Source organism: Lithobates pipiens, unplaced genomic scaffold, assembly GCF_037356315.1.
Source record: "Lithobates pipiens isolate NorthernLeopardFrog02 unplaced genomic scaffold, aLitPip1_a1.2 Scaffold_8, whole genome shotgun sequence".
Lineage (NCBI taxonomy): Eukaryota > Metazoa > Chordata > Amphibia > Anura > Ranidae > Lithobates > Lithobates pipiens.
Genome location: NW_027507903.1, coordinates 680,999,300 through 681,022,916, shown reverse-complemented (window position 1 = coordinate 681,022,916; position 23,617 = coordinate 680,999,300). Strand labels below are relative to the sequence as shown.

At 44.6% G+C, this 23,617-nt stretch overlaps 1 protein-coding gene across 1 annotated transcript; it reads left to right on the top strand.

Annotated features, from left to right (window-relative positions):
- The first annotated feature begins 327 nt into the window (after positions 1–327).
- Positions 328–2,322, top strand: LOC143962094 (E3 ubiquitin-protein ligase TRIM39-like). Its single transcript, XM_077471420.1, has one exon. It carries the CDS (start codon positions 381–383, stop codon positions 1,968–1,970), a length of 1,590 nt encoding a protein of 529 aa, XP_077327546.1. The 5' UTR covers positions 328–380; the 3' UTR covers positions 1,971–2,322.
- Positions 2,323–23,617: the final 21,295 nt, after the last annotated feature.

The window sequence follows — 23,617 nt, the reverse complement described above, 5'->3', positions numbered from 1 at the left end:
ATGACTTTTAGTATCAATTGAAGCAGATTAAAATGTTGTAACACAAATAGTCTGTAATAAAGATGAACTTGTTATTACAATATAATAATGGGGAGGGGGGAAGCGAGGATTGTTCTGAATGGCCAAGGGACTGGTTCCCCTAAACTGACCAGACAGCTGCATAGTACAGTGATGAGCCCATAAAACATGGAGGACAAAGTGTGATTAACAGATGCCTTACTATAGAAAGAGATGTAATGTTTGTTGTTTTATGTCCTGTAAGAACAGCCAACCATGAGTTTAAACCTTTTATTTATTTATTTTTTCAGGAATTTTCAAAGGTCCATAAAACAAAACACCTGATAATTTTAGAGACTTTCATTTCTCTTCTGCTGTCAGCGATGGCGTCTGATCTGAGAGTTGAGCTGGAATGTTCCGTCTGTCTGAACATTTATACGGATCCTGTAACCCTGAGATGTGGTCACAACTTCTGCCGGGTCTGTATTGATGGTGTGCTGGATACACAGGAGGGGTCTGGAGGATATTCCTGTCCTGAATGCAGAGAGAAGTTTTTGGATCGGCCCGAACTGTACAGGAACATAACACTACGTAACATAGCAGAGAATTTCCTGTCTCCTCTGCCAGATCAGGAGGATTCCGGGGTCTTCTGTACTTACTGTGTGGACTCTCCTGTACCTGCTGTTAGATCCTGTCTACACTGTGAGGTTTCTCTGTGTGATAAACACCTGAGAGTCCACAAAAAGTCCCCAGAACACGTCTTATGTGACCCCACCTTGTCCATGGAGAGCAGGAAATGCTCCGTCCATAAGGAAGTTTTGAAGTATTTTTGCACCAAAGATGATACTTGTATCTGTATGTCCTGCAGATTGGCTGGAGAACATCGAGGACACCAGGTGGAGATGTTGGCTGAGGCTTCTGAGAAGAAGAAGCAGGCACTTGGGTATGTTCTGCAGAAACTTTTGGCAAAGAGAGAGGAGACGGAGGAAAGAGTCCAGAGTCTGCAGGACCACAGGAGGAAAGTAGAAGAAAAAGCATCTGGTGACACCGAGAGAGTCACTGCCCTGTTTAGAGATCTCAGGAGACGTCTGGAAGACCTGGAGAAGAGAGTCCTGAAGGAGATCTCCGGGCAGGCAGAGCGGATCTCCATCTCCATGGAGGATGTCATCAGGGAGCTGGAAATAAAGGAGGAGGAGCTGTCCAGGAAGTTGCGTCACATTGAGGAGCTGTGTAACGTGACGGATCCACTGACTGTCTTACAGGAATCAGACACAGGTGACTTGTGTGATACTGAGGATGGAGATAATGAGGACAGAGAGAGACATGAGGAACTCCTCCATGATGGAGGGGGTCTGGATGTGGTTGGGATATCGCACACATTGCACACGTTCTCTGATATAATAAGAGGGGTAAATGTATATTTCTATATGCAGGGAACTGCAGACATATTACTCGATGTAAACACCGCTAATAATACTCTACAGATATCAGATGACAGGAAAACTGTATTCAAATCAGACCGAGAACAGAACCATCCAGAAACATCAGAGAGATTTCAGTACTGGCCTCACGTGATCAGCAGTCAGAGTTTCTCCTCAGGGAGACATTACTGGGAAGTGGATGTCGGGGGGTCAGATGAATGGATAGTCGGGATGTGTTACCCCAGTATAGAGAGGAGAGGAGAGGGATCTGGGATTGGAAAGAATAACAAATCCTGGGGTTTGTACAGGTTTAGTAACTATGGGGTGATACATGACAGCGATGTAATCCCTTTTCCTTCCAATCTCTCCAGTCACAGAGTCAGGATATATCTGGATTATGAGGCCGGGCGGATCTCCTTTTATGATCTGTGTGACCCGATCCGACACCTCCACACCTTCACCACCACCTTCACTGAGCCCCTCCATGCTGGGATAGGTGTATGGAGAAGTTGTATGAAGATATGTGAGAACTCCACCCAGAGTCTGGTGTGATCACAAGTTTGGGTGGTGGGATTGGTTCATTGATAAACCATTGATTTGGAGGAGGTGACAACACCTGGGAGGAGTATGAGGGCTTCCATTGCAGGAAGAAAATGCTAGTTACCTGGCTTTGTCTAATGTAAGAACATTAAAGTGGGACTAAAGGCATATAAAAAAAATGACAGATATGATGCACTCTGTCTCTGACATGAACACAGCAATCTTTATTTTTAACTAACTTTGTTTTTTAACCTGTTGATTCTGCTGTTATTTCTCAACTCGCTTTAACAGACCAATCTGTCTAGCAAAAGTGGCAGTTAGAGAGTTGAGACAAACCATTTACCAATGACAGGGGTACTTACAATCCAGCTTTTATTCATATATGTAAAACATTAAAAGGGGTAAAAAAAAAGGAAACAAAATGTTACTATAATGGCTTATAAAGTGTTATCTGGAGTTCAGCTTTAATTTGTTAGTCGCTTATGTAAAGTCCATCTAAATATACTAGTCCATCTAACACCCTTCTCTCAAGACAATGCTGCTGTCCAATGGGGTCTCTCCACTGCCCCTCCATAGATATAGGAGTCACCCTAAGACAGGAAGTGTGTTTCTGGCAGGATCACCAGAGGAAAATAAAAGAAACAAAATAGAAAATGAATGCAACCACCACATCCAAGGATTGGCAAGCTCCAATACATATCATTTCTAGTTTGGGGTTTATTACCAATTTAAGCCTCTGATCCAGAATAAGCAGGCCATACATAGGATTCCTAATCTGTATACAGTACTTGTTCCTGGGTCAAAGACTGAGACAGTATTAAAGCCAAATATATGCTGTGCCATGTGCCACACTCCCCTCTCGTATGCTCACTGACCATAGAAAATGGACCCTCAGCTTTGCAGTCTGGTGGTCAAACATGCTTGTATCTGATGTTGGGAATACCGGGTCTCTTGGCGTTTCATGGTAGGGTCTCCAAAATGGCTAGGATCTCCACCAGGCTCGGCAAAACAAAATGGTACTCATGGTGAAGTACTGTAACATGTATTTCATTGCACAATCACATGAATACCTTACCAAATTCCAGATAAAAACAAGCATGGGACCATCATGAGGCTCTTCCGGTTTTGTTGTGGCTCAGGTGTGTTCCATAGAGGGTGGAAGCCATTGGCGTATTTCCGGTTCCACGACCAACCATATCACTTCCGGCCTCTGTGGAACGCACACTGAACCGCAACTAACCTGGAAGAGCCTCCTGATTGTCCCATGCTTGTTTTTTATCTAATTTTGTATACGTTTTAGTCATGTGATTGCACAATTGAATACATTTTTCAGTACTTCTCTGAGTACCATTTTTTTTTTTTGTTTTGCTGAGTCTTGCCATTCCATAGAGTTACATTTTGGAGACCCTACCAAGAACGCCAAGAGACCTGGTATTCCCAATATCCGATTCAAGCATGTTTGACACCCAGACTGCAAAGCTGAGGGTCCCTTTTATCTGGTCAGTGGGGATACGAGAGGGGAGTGCGGCACGGCATGTTGACAGGAAGAACTTCAGCACTTTTTAGAATCTTGGAGCACCGAGCACTTTATGAGATTTTTGTAGCGTATTTGATCTTGTTTTTGGTCTGCTCTGCACTGATGCATATATTGTGATCTACAAGTGCTGTAATATTTTTAGATTTATAATTAGAGGTGGTTTAGCACTTGGTGGACAGCAGTTGTTTTACACATAATCTGATGCATAGCACAAGTATTTTATTTGTTTTTTTGATAATAATTGTGACGGTTATTTTATTAGTAATTTTCCTGTTTATCAATGTCGGCAGTTTTCAGTCCAGGAAATATACATCTCCTTCATACAGGACAGAATTCTGGGAAATCTCTGGCAGAAAACCTGATCAGGAATGAGTCTGCCCAATCTCCTTTTATGATAATAGCTGAACATTAGCTGGAACTCTTCCTGGCTTGTCTTATGTCATCTCGGCTTTATCATATAATGCTGATATAAAAATCTACATTGAAATGTAAAGTGATGTTTTATTATATTATGGTGGAGGATGATAGAGGTGTAATATAGTTATAGAGGCTCTACTGGTCTTGGAGTTTCCTTTTCCTGCTCACAGGAGGCTACTGAGTCACTTACAAGAACAATTTTCACCTAAACCACCTCGCATTATATCACACCAATTCACCACAATCCCCAAAACCCAAAGATAAAATAAAAGTTAGACATAATCCAGTTAGGCCTATTATCCCTGATTATAACTGCTTCTGGGCAGTTTTGCACTTATGTATCATCTGTGGTAACAAAATGTTTGTGTAGCCCCAGGATGTGTGCTTTTTCTCCAGTACGTTTTATTCCTAGCCTTTGTGTTGTATTTTTAGGCCTGCAAGGCTATTGCCCTTATTTTATGAAAGAGATTTACCTACAATATTTTCATATTTTCAATTTTTACATGTTTTTGATGAAAGCTGTACGTGTATATATTTACTAAAAAATCTGCATGCTCTGTTCCTGTTTAAAATGAAATAAATTATTTGTAAGGTGCAATCTGCTTGTTCTCTCGCTCTCCCAAACAGACATTCTGAAAAGGTTTAAAAAGTTGTGCATAAAATGTGAAGCATTTTCCTTCCTCGCTCTATGAAAAAGGAAAACCTATTTTGGGCAAATATTCCAATCCAGTTACTTTCTCCCTCATGAATTGTGACCTTGACAAAAAAAAAGTTTGAGATGCTAAAATGAATACTGTTTTCATCTTCAATGTCCAAAACAAAGACATTGATATATAATTTTTTTTAGTGTAAAATGAGAACTGTCCACACCAGTTTCTTAGTTGCTAAGCTGTATACTTTGTACATCCTGTGTTTAATTGTTTACAGGTCCTAAATGATCTCTCAATCTCTCAAAACTGTGGCCTGGCCAAACAGGTTTCTTTATAGCTGTGGTGCAAACCTATATGCTACTCCCATTGTTGCAGTGTTGGGGGGGAAAAAGGCAATTTTTTTGTTCCTTAGAAGATAAAAGGAAGAGGGGTGAAGAATGGACGCTCGCTACTAGCGAGAAAGACAGGGACATCGCGGGCGTCTCCTGCAGGTAAGGGTAAAGCATAATGGGCTGCTATTCATCGCATAGTAGTCCATTATGTGACACTTACCTGCAGGAGAAGCCCGCGATGTCCCTGTCTTTCTCGCTAGTAGCGAGGACGTCCATTCTTCACCCCTCTTCCTTCCGGGGCCGCAAACTCCGGCTCTGTGACTGGCATGCACGCGGGAGCCGTCTTTAACGGTGTGCCCTTTCTAACTCTAACTCTGGCGCATGCGCAGGAGAAATTGCCGTACGGGGATTTTGCTAATATCTCCTGGTCTGGGAGATATTTCTAGCGCCTGCAGGTAAGCCTTAATCTAGGCTTATCTGTAGGTTAAAGTGGTTGTAAAGGGTTTACAACCACTTTAATGCCTGCTCAAATTCTCAGTGTAGCCTGCTCAAAAAAGACTTTATAGCTCTGTTGAAAACCTGTATGCTATTTAATTAGTTGGTATGTAAAAAAAAAAAATCTTAACCTAACAGACTTTTTTTTAGCTGTGGTGCAAGCCTGTATGCTATTTACAACCTCAGTGTCCTAAACAGGACACTAGTAAGTCACGTTATGGTTGCTAAATATTCTCTCTTTTTCTCTTTCTTTCTCTTTGTCTCTTTCTCTCTTTCTACAAGGCTTTCTAACTGTGTTGCAAACCTGTATGCTAGTTCCAACTTCAGTGTCCAAAGCAGAAAACTAATATTTACTTTTGTTTTTATGGATGCTAATGCCTGCTAAATCTCCAGAAATTGCAACCTATTTGGTTTTTGTAGCTCTATGGTAAACTGTATCCATCAGTGTACAAAATACACTTTTTTTTTTTTTTTTTTTCAGATGCTAAATACTGTACCAGCGGAGGTCCACCCTAAAGTGGACCTTCCGCTCATTGGAACCCTCCCCCCCCCCCCTCTGGCGCCACAATTGGCACCTTTCAGGGGGGAGGGGGGTGCAGTTACCTGGATAATCCAGGTAACTGCACCCACTTCCGGGATAGCTCTCTGCTGAAAGGGGCGTAGATCTACGCCCCTTTCCGAAAGTCCCCCGCTGCCTGCTGGGAAACACACAGATCCCAGAGGCAGCGGGTCAATCCTTATTGCGCAGCGCGATTCGCGCATGCACAGTAGGGAACCGGGAAATGAAGCCGAAAGGCTCCACTTCCTGATTCCCATACCCAAGATGGCGGCGGCAGCACCCGGGAGACTATCGAGAGATCGGCTTCGGGTGCAGACATCGCGGGCGCGCTGGGCGGGTAAGTGTCATCATTTTAAAAGTCAGCAGCTGCTGTATTTGTAGCTGCTGGCTTTTAAAAAGAAAAAAAACAGCGGACTCCCGCTTTAAGATCAAAACGGGCCTTTTAGATTTAGTGCAATCCTGTATTCTATTTCCAACCTCTGTGACCAGAAAAAGACACTAATTATTTTTTTAGGGATGTTAAATGTCAGCTATCTCTCAAATTGTTGCCTTTTTGAAAAAGCCTTTCTAGCTGTGTTGCAAACCTGTTTCCATTGTTGATGTATAAAAAAATAAAATAATTTGGACCCCGATGATGAAAATGGCATATATTGCATGCACCGCAGTTAAAAAGCCTTTGAACCATCTGCAATACTTAGATATTGAGCTGGCAATTGGCATTAATTTAAGCACTTCCCACTCAGCCTATCGCAGAATGGTATCCAGGCGGTGGTTCAGTTATCCTGACTGGGTGTCATATGACGTCCAGCACGACAACATGCCGATGTGCAGTGTGGCGATCAGTGGTGCTGTGTGTCTCTCTGACACACTGCATCTCTGATCATAGTAAGGAGCCTCTGACGAAGGCTCCTTCCCACGTGACCAATCGCAACTGATCAGTGTGAACCAGGAAGTGTTGGTAAATGACTTTCCTCGGTTCACACTGACAGGGAGAGCTGATCAGCAAGGGGGGGGGGGGGGGGGTTGTCTGTGCTGATAATCAGCACAGCCCCATCAGCTGCCAGTCAGTGCCCCATCAAACACCTGTCAGTACCCCATCAGTGCTGCATATCAGTGTTGCCTATAAATTCTACATATTGGTCCCTGACGGTGAAGGAGAATAACAAATTTTATAACAAAGAAAAACTTTTTTTTTTTTTTAGCAAAAAATAAAAACCGCGATGATGAAGAGAGAGCTCTAGAAGGAAAAAAATATAAAAATTTTAGTTTGGGTACAGTGCTGCATGACTGCGCAATTGTCATTCAAAGTGCCACAGCACTGAAAGCTGAAAATTGTCCTGGGCAGGAAGGGGGGGTAGTGCCCGGCGTTGAAGTGGTTAATTTTTTTTTTTTTTTTTAATTCACATTTTGTGAAGGAAATACCATACAGATTTGCGCTACAGCTAGAAAGACTTTTTAAACAGACCCCAATTTCTAAAAGCTTGAGCATGCATTTAGCATACATAAAAATTAATTGTTAGTTTCTTCCTTTTTTATTTATTTTTAATACAGGTTTTCACCACAGATAAGAAGCCACTTTCAGAGAGCTTGAGCAGGCATATATCCATAAAAAAAATAAGTGTCTGTTTCTAGACACCATCGACAGTAACAGCATACAGATTTCTCAAATCGCCTTTCAGGACAACCCCGGAGAGAGTAGCTCCACCTTGCAATCAGGAAACACATGCCCACTTTAAAAACACCTCCTCCTCCTCCATGGCTTCAGTTATTGTGTTTCCTCCTTGGAGGAAGCATGTGCCTGAACCAGGGAGAGCTACACTCTCTGCAGGGGAGTAAGGCTTACCTTTTGTTGCAGGTTGTTTCTCTTTGACCCCCAGCAGCATCTCCACGGGGAGAGGACTCCTGGAGCTCCTGGTCCCGCCATCTCACGGGAGTAAGGACCCTCGGAGTGCCGGCGTCGGGTGCCCGGTGTCCGCTTGTTAGCGCAGGGAGGGCTCTGTTGCTGGCGGAGGCCGCTGCAGGTCAGCGGCATGGCTCCGTTTTCGGCGCCGGGTCCCGGGCGGCGACGTCGTTCACGGTGACGCGCGGGCGCTCTGAGGGGGCGTGGCGCCGTGGTTCAGCGCCTGGAACGCAGGGGTCATGGGGCGGGTCAGGTGACCGTGTGCTTCCGCTTCCGGCCGGCCTTGATGACGCGGCGGCCGGGAAAATTTAAAATGAGAGCTGTTTGTAAAATAGCTGCCTCACTCAAACGATGGAAGAGTGCAAGCCAGCTATGGCGGAGACAGGCGCCCCCAGCACCGGTCCAGCCCAGGTACGTAAGGTGCACTGGCACCCTCTGCTTTACTGTGGGTATGTCTTTGTTTGTTCCCCCCTCTTGGGGGCCTGTCGCTGCAGGTCAGAGGTGGACTTCGCTCTGACCTTTTGCAGCCTAGTTCTGGGGTCTCACTAGTAGGTCTGTTTGGTGGTGGGTCTCTGCACTGGCTTGGTGTTAAGCAACTGGTTGTTGAGAGCTTTTAGTGAATTAAACCTGTATGTCGTTTCAGGAAAAATCACTAGGAAAAGCTAGACCAGGTCAGAGAAAATGTCCTTCTTGCAAGACCCCCCTCAGAGATTCATGGCAGAAGGCAATGTGCAGAAATTGTATCAGAGAATTGGTGGAAGAGGAAACATCTCAACAATATAAGGATTTGTTTTCTTCGGTTAAAGAGCTGACAAACTCTTTGAGTTCAGTCAAGTCCATCCTGATACAAAACCCTCCCGCACAGACCGAGCCTCAGAACTTACCGCCCAGCCCCAGGGCGTCGTCATCCAGACAGGTGGAAACTGAAGAGTCTGGAGACGAAGGGGGTAGTACTCTCATCTCCTTCAGGGATTCTGAGGAGGAGGAAGAGGAAGAAGATAGCAGGGGCTCCAAATTCAAGCTATCACTAGAGGAAGTAGATGATATTATAAAAGCAATCTACACTACTCTAGAAATTCAGGAAGAAAGAGTACAACTGTCAGTTCATGACAAAATGTACCAGGGGTTGGACGAAACAAAACGGCGAGTTTTTCCTGTCCACAGGGTCCTCTCAGACTCAGTGAGAAAGGAGTGGAAGGACCCAGAAAAAGCCCCTTTCTTCTCTAAAGCTCTCAAAAGAAGGTTTCCCTTCGAAGATAAGGACTCAGAGGTTTGGAATAAGAAACCTAGAGTCGATGCAGCTTTCTCGCAGGTATCCAGACGAACGGATCTAGCCTTTGAAGATATGGGGATCCTTAAAGACCCAATGGACAAAAAAGCTGACTCCATCCTTAAAAAAGCTTGGGATGCCGCGTCAGTCAGTCTAAAACCAGCAATGGCAGCTACGGTGGTGGCCAGGAATCTGGAATGTTGGGTAGAGAAGCTGAAGAGCCATATTGAGGCGGGGACACCCCGCAAGGATCTCTTAGAGTCCTTTCCACTGATCCTGAATGCAGTCAAATACATGGCGGATGCATCAGCAGAATCAGTTAAACTGGCCGCTAGGTCTTCGGCTCTTGTAAATTCAGCCAGGAGAGCAGTTTGGCTGAAAACATGGTCTGGGGACACTGCCTCTAAGGTCAAGCTGTGTGGTCTTCCCTTCTCGGGTGACTTGCTCTTTGGTCCTGATTTAGAGTCTGTGCTGGATAGAACAGCCGATAAAAAGAAGGCTTTTCCAGTTAAGAAAAAGCAGATGGCTAAAAAGAATTTTCGTGCTTTTCAGCAGTCCCATAAAAAAGACCAGGAGCACAAGAGCAGATGGGGTTCACAGAAGGGCAAAGGCAGGGGTGGAGTCCTCTTTAGATCTCCCCCAGAGCAGTCCCCTAAGAACAAGTGACAATATCTCCCCAGTGGGGGGGAGACTGTCAGCTTTTCGCGAACAATGGGACAGGCTGTCTCCAAATCTGTTCGTGAAGAGCGTTGTCGATCAGGGGTACAGGTTGGAGTTTTCAGAACCACCCCCGAGCAGGTTTTATGTGACAACATTGCCAAGGGATCAGGAGAAGGCCTCTGCAATGAAGCTGTTGTTACAGGAGCTGATACAGCAAGAGGTTCTGATTCAAGTCCCAGTAAGCCAGCAGGGCGGGGGTTTTTATTCACATATTTTTCTGGTGAAAAAACCCTCAGGGAAGTACCGTCTAATCCTGAATCTGAAATTCCTGAACAGGTTCATTCGGTACAAACATTTCAGGATGGATACAATTTTCTCCATCACAAAGCTGTTGACCCCAGAATGCTTCATGGCATCCCTGGACCTAAGGGATGCCTACCTTCATATACCAATTCATCAGGCATCGCAGCAGTTCCTGCGCCTGGCATTGAAGGTAGGGAGTTCGGTATGGCACCTCCAATTCAGGGCTCTGCCGTTCGGACTCTCGTCCTCTCCCAGGGTCTTTACGAAGATTATGGCAGAGGCTTTGGAACCCCTGAAATTGAAGGGGATTCCAGTTGTTCCTTATCTGGACGACCTTTTGTTTTTTGCAGACTCCAGGGAGCAGGTCCTAGTCAATCTCCAGAGGGCCCAGTCTCACCTCGAGGGCCTGGGATGGCTTCTAAACCTAGAGAAGTCAATCCTGACCCCCTCACAGGAAATGAAATTTCTGGGGTATACATTAAATTCGATTCTCCAGAAAGTTTTCCTGCCGTTGGAAAAACAGGAAAAGTTACAGCTAGCTGTACAGCGGATACAGAGCAACCAGACAGTCTCAGTCAGGATGGCTATGGCAGTTCTGGGCCTGCTTACGGCAGCAATCCCGGCTGTTCAGTGGGCCAGGTTCCATTCCAGACCCCTTCAGAGGGAGGTTCTGTCAAGCTGGTCCCATCAGGATCCTTTGGAAAAACAGCTAAAAATTTCGTCAAAGACGAAAAGGGCTCTTTGGTGGTGGAGAGACCAGGCAAACCTCTCAAGGGGCCTGGTGTGGACCTTTCCTGTGGACAAGCGCCTTACTACAGACGCAAGTGCCTGGGGCTGGGGAGCCCATCTGGATGGTCAGACATCTCAGGGGGTCTGGTCCAAACAGGAAGCTCAAAGATCATCCAACTGGAGGGAGTTGAAGGCGATCTTTCTGGGTTTAGTGGCATTTCAGCAGAGTTTGAGAGGCCACCATGTTCAGGTGTTGTCAGACAACACAACAGCGGTTACCTACATTATGAAGCAAGGGGGAACCAGAAGCAGGAGCTTGATGGAGCTGGCCAATCTGTTGTTAGCCTGGGCAGAACAGAACACAGCCTCACTATCGGCAGTGCATCTGAAGGGCTCTCAGAATTTGTTTGCGGACCTCCTAAGCAGGCGCAAATTGCTAGAGGCAGAATGGAGTCTGAATCAGGAAGTGTTCCTGATGATCTCCGAGGCCTGGGGGGTTCCTCAGGTAGACCTTTTTGCCAGCCAGCAGAACTCAAAGGTGGACAGATTCTTTTCTCTTTACCGAGGAGATGCAGCAATAGGGTTGGATGCATTCGCTCACCCCTGGCATTACCAGCTGTGCTATGCCTTTCCCCCCTTTCCTCTAATTCCACTAGTACTGAGGAAATTCAGGGAAGAAAGGACAGACTTAATACTAGTCACTCCTTTTTGGCCAAAAAGACCCTGGTTCGCGGGTCTTCGAAACCTAGCCTCGAAGCCCCCATGGAGGTTACCACTCAGAAAAGATCTGTTATCCCAGGGGACAGTAAGTCATCCAGAAGTGGAACTCCTGCAGCTAACCGCCTGGTTTCTGAGGAGGACCTGTTAAAGGCTAAAGGTCTCTCAGATAAAGTAGTAAAGACCCTGCTGTCCAGTAGGAAGGCAGTTACACAGGCAATTTACATGAAGGTCTGGAAAAAGTTCAACTCCTGGTGCAGTTCTAGAGAACTCAAGGTCAAGAGCACGGTGTCCGTCTTGGAGTTTCTCCATGAAGGAATGGAGAAGGGTCTCGCAGCCAGTACCCTGAAGACTCAGGTGGCTGCCTTATCAGTTTTCTTTGAAAAGACTTTATCTAAAGAAACTTTAATTTCTAGATTTTTTAGGGCTCTTGCTCGAAATAGACCAGTAGCCCTTAAAGACTTTCCCAGTTGGGATTTGTCTACAGTTTTACAGGGTCTCTCGGGAGCACCGTTTGAACCCTTACAAGAAGCTTCTTTACAGAAGGTGGTTTTAAAAACAATCTTTTTGGTGGCCATCACCTCGGCCAGGAGAGTCAGCGAGCTCCAAGCTCTAGCTATTACAGAACCCTTCCTTAGAATTTATCAGGACAGGGTGGTACTGAGGACGGATCCAGCATTCCTACCGAAAGTATCCTCAACTTTCCATCGATCACAGGAAATAGTGTTACCTACATTCTCTGCAAGCCCAGCAAATGCAGGAGAGGAAGTTTTTCACACATTGGATGTGAGAAGGTGTCTTTTACAGTTTCTGAAAGTTACTAAAGAATTTAGAAAATCAAACGCCCTCTTTGTGATATTTTCTGGATCACGCAAGGGGGAGAAAGCTTCTAAAAGTACGCTGGGTAGGTGGCTTAAGTTGGCTATAACAGAAGCCTATAAAGCAAAAGGAGAAATACCTCCCTCAGGTATTGCTGCCCACTCTACTAGATCCACGGCAGTTTCCTGGGCTGAAAGGGCCGGTGCCACGCCTGAACAAATCTGCAAGGCTGCCACTTGGTCCAGTTATTCGACATTTCTCCGGCATTACCGGTTAGATCTACTGTCTGCAGCAGATCAGGCCTTCGGCAGGAAGGTACTGCAGGCAGTAGTCCCGCCCTAGGGTAAGTTTCTCGGTTATCCTCTCCGGGGTTGTCCTGAAAGGCGATTTGAGAAAGACTCAGTTAGACTTACCGGTGACGGTATTTCTAAGAGCCTTTCAGGACAACCGTTACTTCCCTCCCTAGGTTATGCTTAGTAAATGTATTAAGTTCTACCATGGTGTTGTGCTTTCTGTGCTTTGTTTTCCAGCGTCGGAAGGCCACAATAACTGAAGCCATGGAGGAGGAGGAGGTGTTTTTAAAGTGGGCATGTGTTTCCTGATTGCAAGGTGGAGCTACTCTCTCCGGGGTTGTCCTGAAAGGCTCTTAGAAATACCGTCACCGGTAAGTCTAACTGAGTCTTTTCAGCACAGCTAGAAAGACTTTTTCAAACACGCTGCAATTTCTGAGGGATTAAGTGGGCACTTCGCATCCACAAAAAAATAAATAAATAAATAAATAAATATATATATATATATATATATATATATATATATATATATATATATATATATATATATATATATATATATATATATATATAATATAATTTTTTTTTTTTTTTTTTTTTTTTAACTGTATACAGGCTTGTAACACAGCTAAAAAAAAAAAAATAACCTGTCTGGACAGGCAGCAATTTCTAATAATATGAACTGGCTTTTAACAACTAAAAAAATTGGATTATATATATATATTTTTTTTTTTACAGATGCTAAATGTCTGCTCAAACGTGCTTTTTACATGTGTTGCAAATCCGTATGCTAGTTCCATCTGCCATGTCCAAAAAAAGAATAAATGCCCACTCAGTCTCTCAGCATTGTCCCCTGTCCAAACAGGCTTTATTAAATTCCAGCTCAAGCTCCCAGGAATTGCAATCTGTCCAAACATGCCTTTTGGCTGTGGTGCAAACCTGTATGCTATTTCTATCATTAATAAACAAAAAGATTCCCCCTTGCTGGGACTTTAAGTGGACCACCAATACTACCAAGGTTCAAAAAGAAATAATTTTTAATTCGTATAACAAAATTTTAAAAGAGAAATTTCCAAATAATAGAACATAAAACGCATATAGTGAACATGTATACAAATGTGTTTTATGTTCTATTATTTGGAAATTTCTCTATTAAAATGTTGTTTGTATAATTAAAAACTATTTCTTTTTGAACCTTGGTAGTATTGCTGGTGCACTTATAGTCCCAGCAAGGGGGGATCTTTTTGTTTATCCATACCAGGGATGGGATCACCCTACCTGATCTCTCTGACACAGTGACAGCCCCGCATCCGTTTGTCTATTTCTATCATTGTGTCCAAAAAAAGTTTTTGTTTTTTTTAAAATACTAAATGCAGAGCCTCCCCCCCCCCCCCCAGCTCCAAAATACACACCCATGTTGTGGGCATGTGGCCTGGTATGGTTTAGAAGGTAGGGCGCTTCTGACCCCCTCCCCCTTTCTGGCCTGCCAGGCTGAATGCACAGATAAGGGTCTCATATAGATTTTTTATATTTTTTTTGGGGGGGAGTTAAAAATTTGGTATGGGGTTCCCTTTAAAATCCATAGGACATGGTATGGATGGGGGAGGTGAGCCCACCCCCGCAACACTTTTTTTTTTTTTTTTTTTTTTTTAAAGATTTTTCTATTCCTGGCAATGTGTGGGGTTGTTTTAGCTGTTTTAAGGCAACATCCGACCATGTGTACGCTCCATCGGACAAACTTTTTTTTCAGTTTTCATCTGACTTTTGTTGGCTGTGTGCGAACGGACAAACTTTCCGGGCAACAAAAGTCCGATGGAGCAAAGTCCGATCGTCTGTACAGAAAACCATAGGACTTTTGTACAAACACACATGCTCAGAACCAATGCAAATCAGATCAGACAACAATACAAAAGTTGACCAAAGGTGGTGGTAAAGATCAGAAAAGCCACACGATTTGGTGAAAGTTGGCTGAAAAAGTCCTGCCGTGTGTCTGCAATTCAAGTTCACGGCCGACGCCCTTTGTACAAAGTCCGATCGTGTGTATGGGCCTTAAGAATTGGCAAGCATCAAGGAGCACATAACCTTTGTCTAATGTGTTTTGCATGCATGATGTTCTACATTGTACAATGCATATCAGTTATTTTTTTTTGTTAAACTTTACAATTAATTTTGCTCTATTTACAAATTCTCTGTGCAAAAACACACAGGGGGGGTGCGTTATTTACGAAAGGCAAATCCCCTTTTCACTACAAATGCAAAGTACACTTAAAATTGCACTGAACATGCACTTGAAAGTAAAGTCGCTGTAGATCCGAGGGGGACACGCAAGGAAAATAAAAAAAACTGCATTTTAGCTTGCACATGCTTGGATGATAAAATCAGCAGAGCTTCCTCTCATTTCAGATCTACCTCTCAGATTTACAGCGACTGCACTTTCAAGCAGGCCCGGACTGGGACAAAAAATAGGCCCGGGCATTTTAGACCGAGCAGCCCGGGGGGGCAGGTGGGGGTTCACAGCATCGGCGCTTCGTGGGGGCGGTTGATGATGGGATGTGGGGTTTCAGCACCTTGCACCTCTGGACCCCTTTACATTACACGGTGCCCTGCACCTATGGAGCCGTTTACAAGCACCCTGAACCTCTGGGCCCGTTTACATTACACAGCACCCTGAACCTCCAGTTCTGGACCCCCTGCATGTTACACAGACCCCCCTACAGTGCAGATGCCCTCTCTACAGTGCGGACCCCCCTCCCTACAATACAGAACCCCTTCTCACTACAGAACCCCCCTACATTACAGACCCTCCTACAATACAGACCCCCCTACAATACAGAACCCCCCTACATTACACAACCCCCCTACATTACAGACCCCCCTACACTACAGAACACCCCCTACACTACAGAACCCCCCTACACTACAGACCCCCCTACAATACAGACCCCCCTACATTACAGACCCTCCACACTACAGAACTCCCCCTACATTACAGACCCCCCTATACTACAGAACCCCCTATACTACAGAACCCCCTACACTACAGAACCCCCTACAATACAGACCGGATCCACTCATGGGGACTCACAGGAGGGGACCCATACTCTGGGATATGCTGCATTGCATTATATAACGATTTGGCCCATCTGCTCCGCCTCAACTTCAAATTCAACTTCCACTTCATCCTCAACTTCCACCTCAACTTCCACTTTCATTTCTACTTCCATGTTCACCTTCCACTTCTTCCTCAACAGAACCCCCCTACAATACAGAACCCCTCTACATTACAGACCCCCCTACACTACAGAACCCCCCTACACTACAGAACCCCCCTACACTACAGAACCCCCCTACACTACATTACAGAACCCCCCCCTACACTACAGAACCCCCCCTACACTACAGAACCCCCCTTACATTACAGAACCCCCCCTACACTACAGAACCCCCCTTACATTACAGAACCCCCCTACACTACAAACCCCCCTACACTACAGAACCCCCCCCCTACACTACAGAACCCCCCTACACTACAGAACCCCCCTACATTACAGAACCCCCCTTACATTACAGAACCCCCCTTACATTACAGAACCCCCCCTACACTACAAACCCCCCTACACTACAGAACCCCCCCTACACTACAGAACCCCCCTACATTACAGACCCCCCTACACTACAGACCCCCCTACACTACAGAACCCCCCTACATTACAGACCCCCCTACACTACAGAACCCTCCCCTACATGACAGAACCCCCCCTACACGACAGACCCCCCTACACTACAGACCCCCCTACATTACAGATCCCCCTACATGACAGGACCCCCCTACACTACAGAACCCCCCTACACTACAGAACCCCCCTACACTACAGAACCCCCCCTCACTACAGACCCCCCTACACTACAGAACACCCCCTCACTACAGACCCCCCCTCACTACAGACCCCCCCTCACTACAGACCCCCCTACACTACGAACCCCCCTACACTACAGAACCCCCCTACACTACAGAACCCCCCTACACTACAGAACCCCCCTACACTACAGAACCCCCCTACATTACAGACCCCCCTACATTACAGACCCCCCTACACTACAGAACCCCCCCTACATGACAGGACCCCCCTACACTACAGACCCCCTACAATACAGAACCCCCCCTACATTACAGACCCCCCTACACTACAGAACCCCCCCCCTACGTTACAGACCTCCCTATACTACAGAACACCCCCTACATTACCAAACCCCCCTACAGTTCAGAACCCCCCCCCCCTACATTACAGACCTCCCCTTCAGAGTTCAGACCCATAATGTACCTGAGTCTCATGTCCTGAGATCAGCACAGGACTGCATGTCGAGTCCCCTCCTCAAAGGAGGAGGGGTAGGGGGAGGCGGCTTCAGTCTGCTCGGCTGTGAGAGACAGCCGAACTGAGATTGATCAGATCCGCTTCTAGCGTGCTAGAGAGAAGGGGAATCGTTGCGGGTTCCGCCGCCCCCCCCCCCCCCCCTGCCTACGTGTGTCACTCGAGTGCGGCTCAAAGAGCCTGTCACTGGCGGCCCACCCCCACTTATTACACCGCTGGCGGAACACCAGCGGCCGGCGTTAGAACCCGCGGCCGACTGCATGTCCCAGACATGCAGCCCAGCGGCCCGGCGGCCCCCGACCCACCGGGAAAATGCCCGGTATGCCCTATGGCCAGTCCGGGCCTGCTTTCAAGTGCAATTTGCACTTGTAGTGCAAAGTGGATTTGCCTTTCGTAAATGACCCCCCCCCCCCCCCATGCCGCTTTCTGCAGATTGTTGTGAATTGAAGCAATCGGACATAAGCCAGATTTCTTGTCAATATGTTAGGACTGCCCCCAAAGTGGATGGTGTAAATGAGACCAGCAGTCTATCAGATTGTAGAATTGTTTAAAAATGCCCCTCAATCCAACCAAACCTTCCCCCTCCCCTATAGAGTTGCCCCCCCAAGTCCATATGTGCTTACCTACAATAGCTGCTGATTCTTCTCATTTCAGCTGTGAGCATTTCAGGAGTCTGCATAAATCTTTATTTATCACAAGACTATCATTAACATGAATTCTAGCTTGGCGGATGAACAACTGGACGCAACCTCAAAAGGCATGTGCTTGAGCTGCTGGAAATTCTCCATTCACCCACTATTTCCAGTGATCACCCGCCCTGTAATTGGACTGAAGTGTACACACTGGAACAGCAATAAATACATAAATTAATTGACTTTATTAAAAAAAAAAACAATAAGTCCTGATGAAAAGCAAATGCATCAAGCCAAAAAAAAAATTAAAAAAAAGTGAAACTTTTTAGACTTTACTTGCACCAAGGAGATTCATAAAAAAAAAATTGCAAAAACTTTTTATTATATATAAAATTACAAAAAAATCGAAATACCATGGGATAACAATTCCTAGTATAAAGTCACATCTCTCATAATAGCAATATATAGCGTGAGTAGTTCAATATACTATATATTTTACAACCTCGCAATCCAAGAAAAGGGTCAACGCATTTTGCACAGATGCTTCCTCAGGGCCTTTTTCATAGGGCACTCTCTAATGAACATATCTTAAGAGAATATATATTAGCTATACATCCAATAACAGATCTTCATTTTGAAATAGTCAATTACAATAAATAATAGATTTGTGCACTGCCGAAAAATTATTTTGTTTTCTTTCATTTAGTTTTTTTTTTCTTTTCGTTTATTGGGTCATTTGTTATGATTGCAATTCATAAAATGTTAAAATTTGAATATAAGAGAAAATCCAAAACGATAACTATTACATTATAGGTACTGGAATTTCTTTTCAAATTTGGCTGTTATAGAATTTTAAAGTTAGTAATGAATGTGATTTTATCCGAAGAGAATATATATTAGCTATACATCCAATAACAGATCTTCATTTTGAAATAGTCAATTGCAATAAATAATAGATGTGTGCACTGCCGAAAAATTATTTTGTTTTCTTTTATTCATAGTTTTTTTTTTCGTTTATTGGGTCATTTGTTATGATCGCAATTCATAAATGTGAAAATCTGAAAATTTGAATATAAGAAAGAGAAAATCCGAAATAACAACTCACAATAACTATTACATTATAGGTAGTGGAATTTCCTTTCAAATTTGGCTGTTAGTGAATTAAAGTTAGTAACGAATACGATTTTATCCAAAGAGAATATATATTAGCTATACATCCAATAACAGATCTTCATTTTGAAATAGTCAATTGCAATAAATTAATAATTTGTGCACTGCCGAAAAATTATTTTGTTTTCTTTCATTCATTTTTTTTTTATTTATTTTTTTTCGTTTATTGGGTCATTTGTTATGATCCCAATTCATAAATTTGAAAATCTGAAAATTTTTATATAAGAGAAAATCTGAAACGACAACTCACAATAACTATTACATTATAGGTACTGGAATTTCTTTTCAAATTTGGCTGTTAGAGAATTAAAGTTAGTAATGAATACGATTTTATCCGAAGAGAATATATATTAGCTATACATCCAATAACAGATCTTCATTTTTGAAATAGTCAATTGCAATAAATAATAGATTTGTGCACTGCCGAAAAATTATTTATTTTTTTCATTCATTTTATTATTATTATTTTTTTTTTTTGTCGTTTATTGGGTCATTTGTTATGATCGCAATTCATAAAATTTTAAAATCTGAAAATTTTAATATAAGAGAAAATCCGAAACGACAACTCACAATAACTAACTATTACATTATAGATACCGGCATTTCTTTTCAAATTTGGCTGCTAGAGAATTTAAAGTTAGTAATGAATGTTTATTTATACGAAGTTACGAATGCTGCATCTAAACAAATGGAACGGAACAAATTAATAATAAATAATACGTTTTTATTATTATTGTTATTATTAATTTGTTACGCTCTATTCGTTAAAGGATAAGTATTAGCATTTCCCTTTCAAATTTGGCTGTTAGTGAACATAAAAGATACAAATGTATCCAAAGTTATGAATTATCTGAAATAACAAATGCCGTATCTAAACAAATGGAACGGAACAAATTAATAATAAATTATACGTTTTTATTATTATTGTTTATTATTATTAATTTGTTAAGTTCTATTCGTTTAGATACGGCATTTGTTATTTCGGATAATTCATAACTTTGGATACATTTTGTATCTTTTATGTTCACTAACAGCCAAATTTGAAAGGGAAATGCCAATACTTATCCTTTAATAGTTATTATTGCAGAATTTAGAATTTTGATGTTTCCAAATTAACAAATTTGTCGAAATTCGTTAAACAAATTTGTAACTAAACAAATTGCACATGTCTAATAAATAATCAATTGTGCAAAATTTACATGTCACCCTAGAAGCAAGACCAAGGGCAGCATCCAACAACAGTCAGGATGCGGTAAAAAAAAAAAATGTATCAATGTTAACATAACCATGAATAATTTTGATGAAAATATTATAGGATGCAATAAAATACTGGCAGCTTCCATTTTGCAATTTAAGAAAAGGAAGTGGTTGACAATAGTAAAGACAGTGCTTCAATAATAATGATACAATTCAATAAAACACCAGTGATTGGAGAAAGACACTGCAAACCGTGCTTGTGATGTAAGGGAGGGTGGGGACTCTTGACATCTGATGTAAGAGGTGTGGTGGGGTGCTCTGGATAACTAGTCTAAGCCCTTGTACACACGGTCGGACATTCCGACCACAAAATCCGTCTGATTTTTTTCCGACGGATTTTGACCGAAACTGGTGTTGCATACACACGGTCGGATAAAGTTGTTGGAAAATCCGATCGTTCAGAACGCGATGACGTTCGTTAGTTACGACAGGACTACGTTCAGGCTAGTACCCAATAGCTTTGGTCTCATAATTTGATCTGAGCATGCGTGGCACTTTGTCCGATCAGAATTCTCTACAAACGATCGGATCATGCTGTCGAAAAATATTAGATCCAGCTCTCAAACTTTGTTGGTTGGACATTCCGACGGAAAAAGTCAGATGGAGCCCACACACGGTCGGATTATACGACCACACGGATCCGATTGGACATTTTCCGTCGGAATGTCCGACCGTGTGTACAAGGGCTTAAAAATACAACCAGGCCTTTGAGGGCAACCATAGTGTTGATGTGGCCTGCAATGAAACCCCTGAGAAAATGAGTTTGAAACCCCTGCTATAGATGGAAGAACTCCAATCTTCAATCTTAACCAAACACTGGCCAGTGGGTCAATCCTATCAAAATGTGCCAGTGGTGAAGTGCTTTAACCACTTGCCTACCGGGCACTTACACCCCCCTTCCTGCCCAGGCCATTTTTCAGCTTTCAGCGCCGTCACACTTTGAATGACAATTGCGTGGTCATGCTACACTGTAACCAATTTTTTTTAATCATTTTCTACATACAAATAGAGCTTTATTTTGGTGGTATTTAATCACTGCTGTTTTATTTATTTTTTACAAAAAAAATAAAAATTTGGAAAAGAAAGTTTTTGTTACTTTTTTTCTGTCAGTAAATTTTGTAACTAAGTAATTTTTCACCTTCACTGATGGGCATGTATAGGCTGAACTTGTGGGCATTAATTAGGTGGCACTTATGGGCACTGATAGGTGACAATGATATGTAGCACTGATGGGCACTGTTGGGTGGCACTGATGGGCACTAATATGCAGCACTGGTGGGCATGGGTAGGCAGTACGGATAGCTATGAGTAAGCGCTGGTTTTAGCGTAAAACGCGTCAACATTTTGGTGGGACTTGTGGGCAGTGGTGGGCACTGATTGCTGCCACTGGTGGGCACTTTATGCAGGCATTGGTGGGCACTGTTTTGTGACACTGTATTTATTTATTTGTAATCAGGGCACTGATGAACAGTGCCCTGATTACATCCCTAGATGTCCCCCTGTGAGGAGATGCTGCTGATCGGCTCTACTCTCCTCACACCCTGTCAGTGTGAGACGAGGAGTGCCGATTACCGGCATCTCCTTGTTTACATGTGACCGGCTTTGATTGAACACAGCCAATCACATGGTTAAAGAGCCACGGACGTGGCTCTTTACAGAGATCGGGGGTCGCACCATATCCTAGCAACACGGCGCAGCCTCGATCGCTGTGCTGCGTGCCTCCGCAGGTGCACGAGAGCGGCCGTTCAGGGACGCCGTCATATGACGACGTCCCAGAACAAGAGCTGCACCGCCCCGCTGTCATTTGACGGTGGGTGGGCAGCAAGCAGTTAAACTATACAGTGTAGCACTCAACCTTCAAGAATTGTATTTGTACTCCACAGGTAAAGATATCTGTGCAAAGTGTCCCAAACAATTAACAGTGATAGAGTGAAGAGGTCCCCTTTAACCACTTGAGACCCGCGCTATAGCCGAATGACGGCTACAGCACGGATCTCCTTTGCCGGGACAACGTCTATTGACGTCGTCCCGTGCACGAGCGGCCTGCACGCCCCCTGGGGGGCGCGCTCGGCGCGCTCTGTGATCGGCGAGTCTATGAGACTCACCTGATCACTGATCCGAGCAAGAGGTCGATCCCGACCCCTTACCACGTGATCAGCGGTCAGCCAATGACAGCTGATCATGTGATACAACGGAGCCGGTAATCGGCTATTATTCCTCCTCGCGCTGACAGCGCGAGGAGAAAAAAAAAGAGCCGATCACTGGCGGCCGTGATCGGGACATCAGTCCCGATCACGGCCAGCCCTGCCAGTGCCCACCTGCCCCCTGCCAGTGCCACATCAATAAAAAATGTGTCCCCCCCCTGTCGGTGCCACCCAGCAGTGCCCACAGTGCCACCCAGCAGTGCCCACAGTGCCCACAATCTGCCTCAACAAAGGTGCTGCACCCCAGTGCCACATATCTGTGCCCATCAGTGTCATCTACCAGTGCCCATCAGTGCCCAGCAGTGCCACCTATCAGAGCCACCTATCAGTGCCCATCAGTCCCATCTATCAGTGGTACCTATCAGTGCCCCTTAGTGCCACCCATCCGTGCCATCTTATTTGTGCCCATTTTTGCCCATCAGTGCCGCCTTATCTGTGCCCATCGGTGCCGCCTTATCTGCGCCTATTAGTGTCGCCTTAACTATGCCTATCAGTGCCCACCAATGCAGCCTATCAGTGCCGCCTCATCAGCGCACTTCAATGAAGGAGAAAAATGACCTGTTTGCAAAATTTTATAACAAACTATTAACCACTTAAGGACCGCCGTATTGCCATTCTACGTCATCAGAATGGCACAGGCAGGCACAATCACCTAGATCTACGTGCCTGCCTTCCAGCGGGTGGGGGGTCCGATCGGACCCCCTCCCGCTGGATACGGTGATCCGTTTCCCTCCGGGAGCGTTCCGTGATGAGGGGATGGCCGTTGGTTTTCGGCCACCCCCTCTGGATGGCTCCTGGCCAATGAGAATCTTCCTCCCACTGTGTATTGTTTACACAGGAAGGAGGAAGTGATGTCATTCTCCTCGGGGCGGTCTTTTTGACCGGACTACGAGGAGAAGACACAAAGTAAGTGTGCACCAACACTACACTGACATGTAGGTACACACAGGCTCACAAACCCCCCCCCCCCCGACCCCCCCCCCGATCGCCCCCCGATCCCCCCCCCCGTCACAGTGTCACTGATTGCAGTGATCATTTCTTTACTGATCACGGCATTCAGTGTCAGTTGTGACAGTAAAAACTGTCAGGGCAGTTAGTGTTAGGTCCAGGGTAGCCCCCTATCACCCCCCAATAAAGATTTAACCCCCTGATTGCCCCTAGAGTTAACCCTTTCACCCCCTTTTGCCAGTGTCACTAAGCGATCATTTTTCTGATCGCTGCATCAGTGTCGCTAGTGTCGCTAGTAGGGATGAGCCGAACACCCCCCGGTTCGGTTCGCACCAGAACTTGCGAACGACCCCCGCGTTCGGCACGAACGTTAGAACCCCATTGAAGTCTATGGGACTCG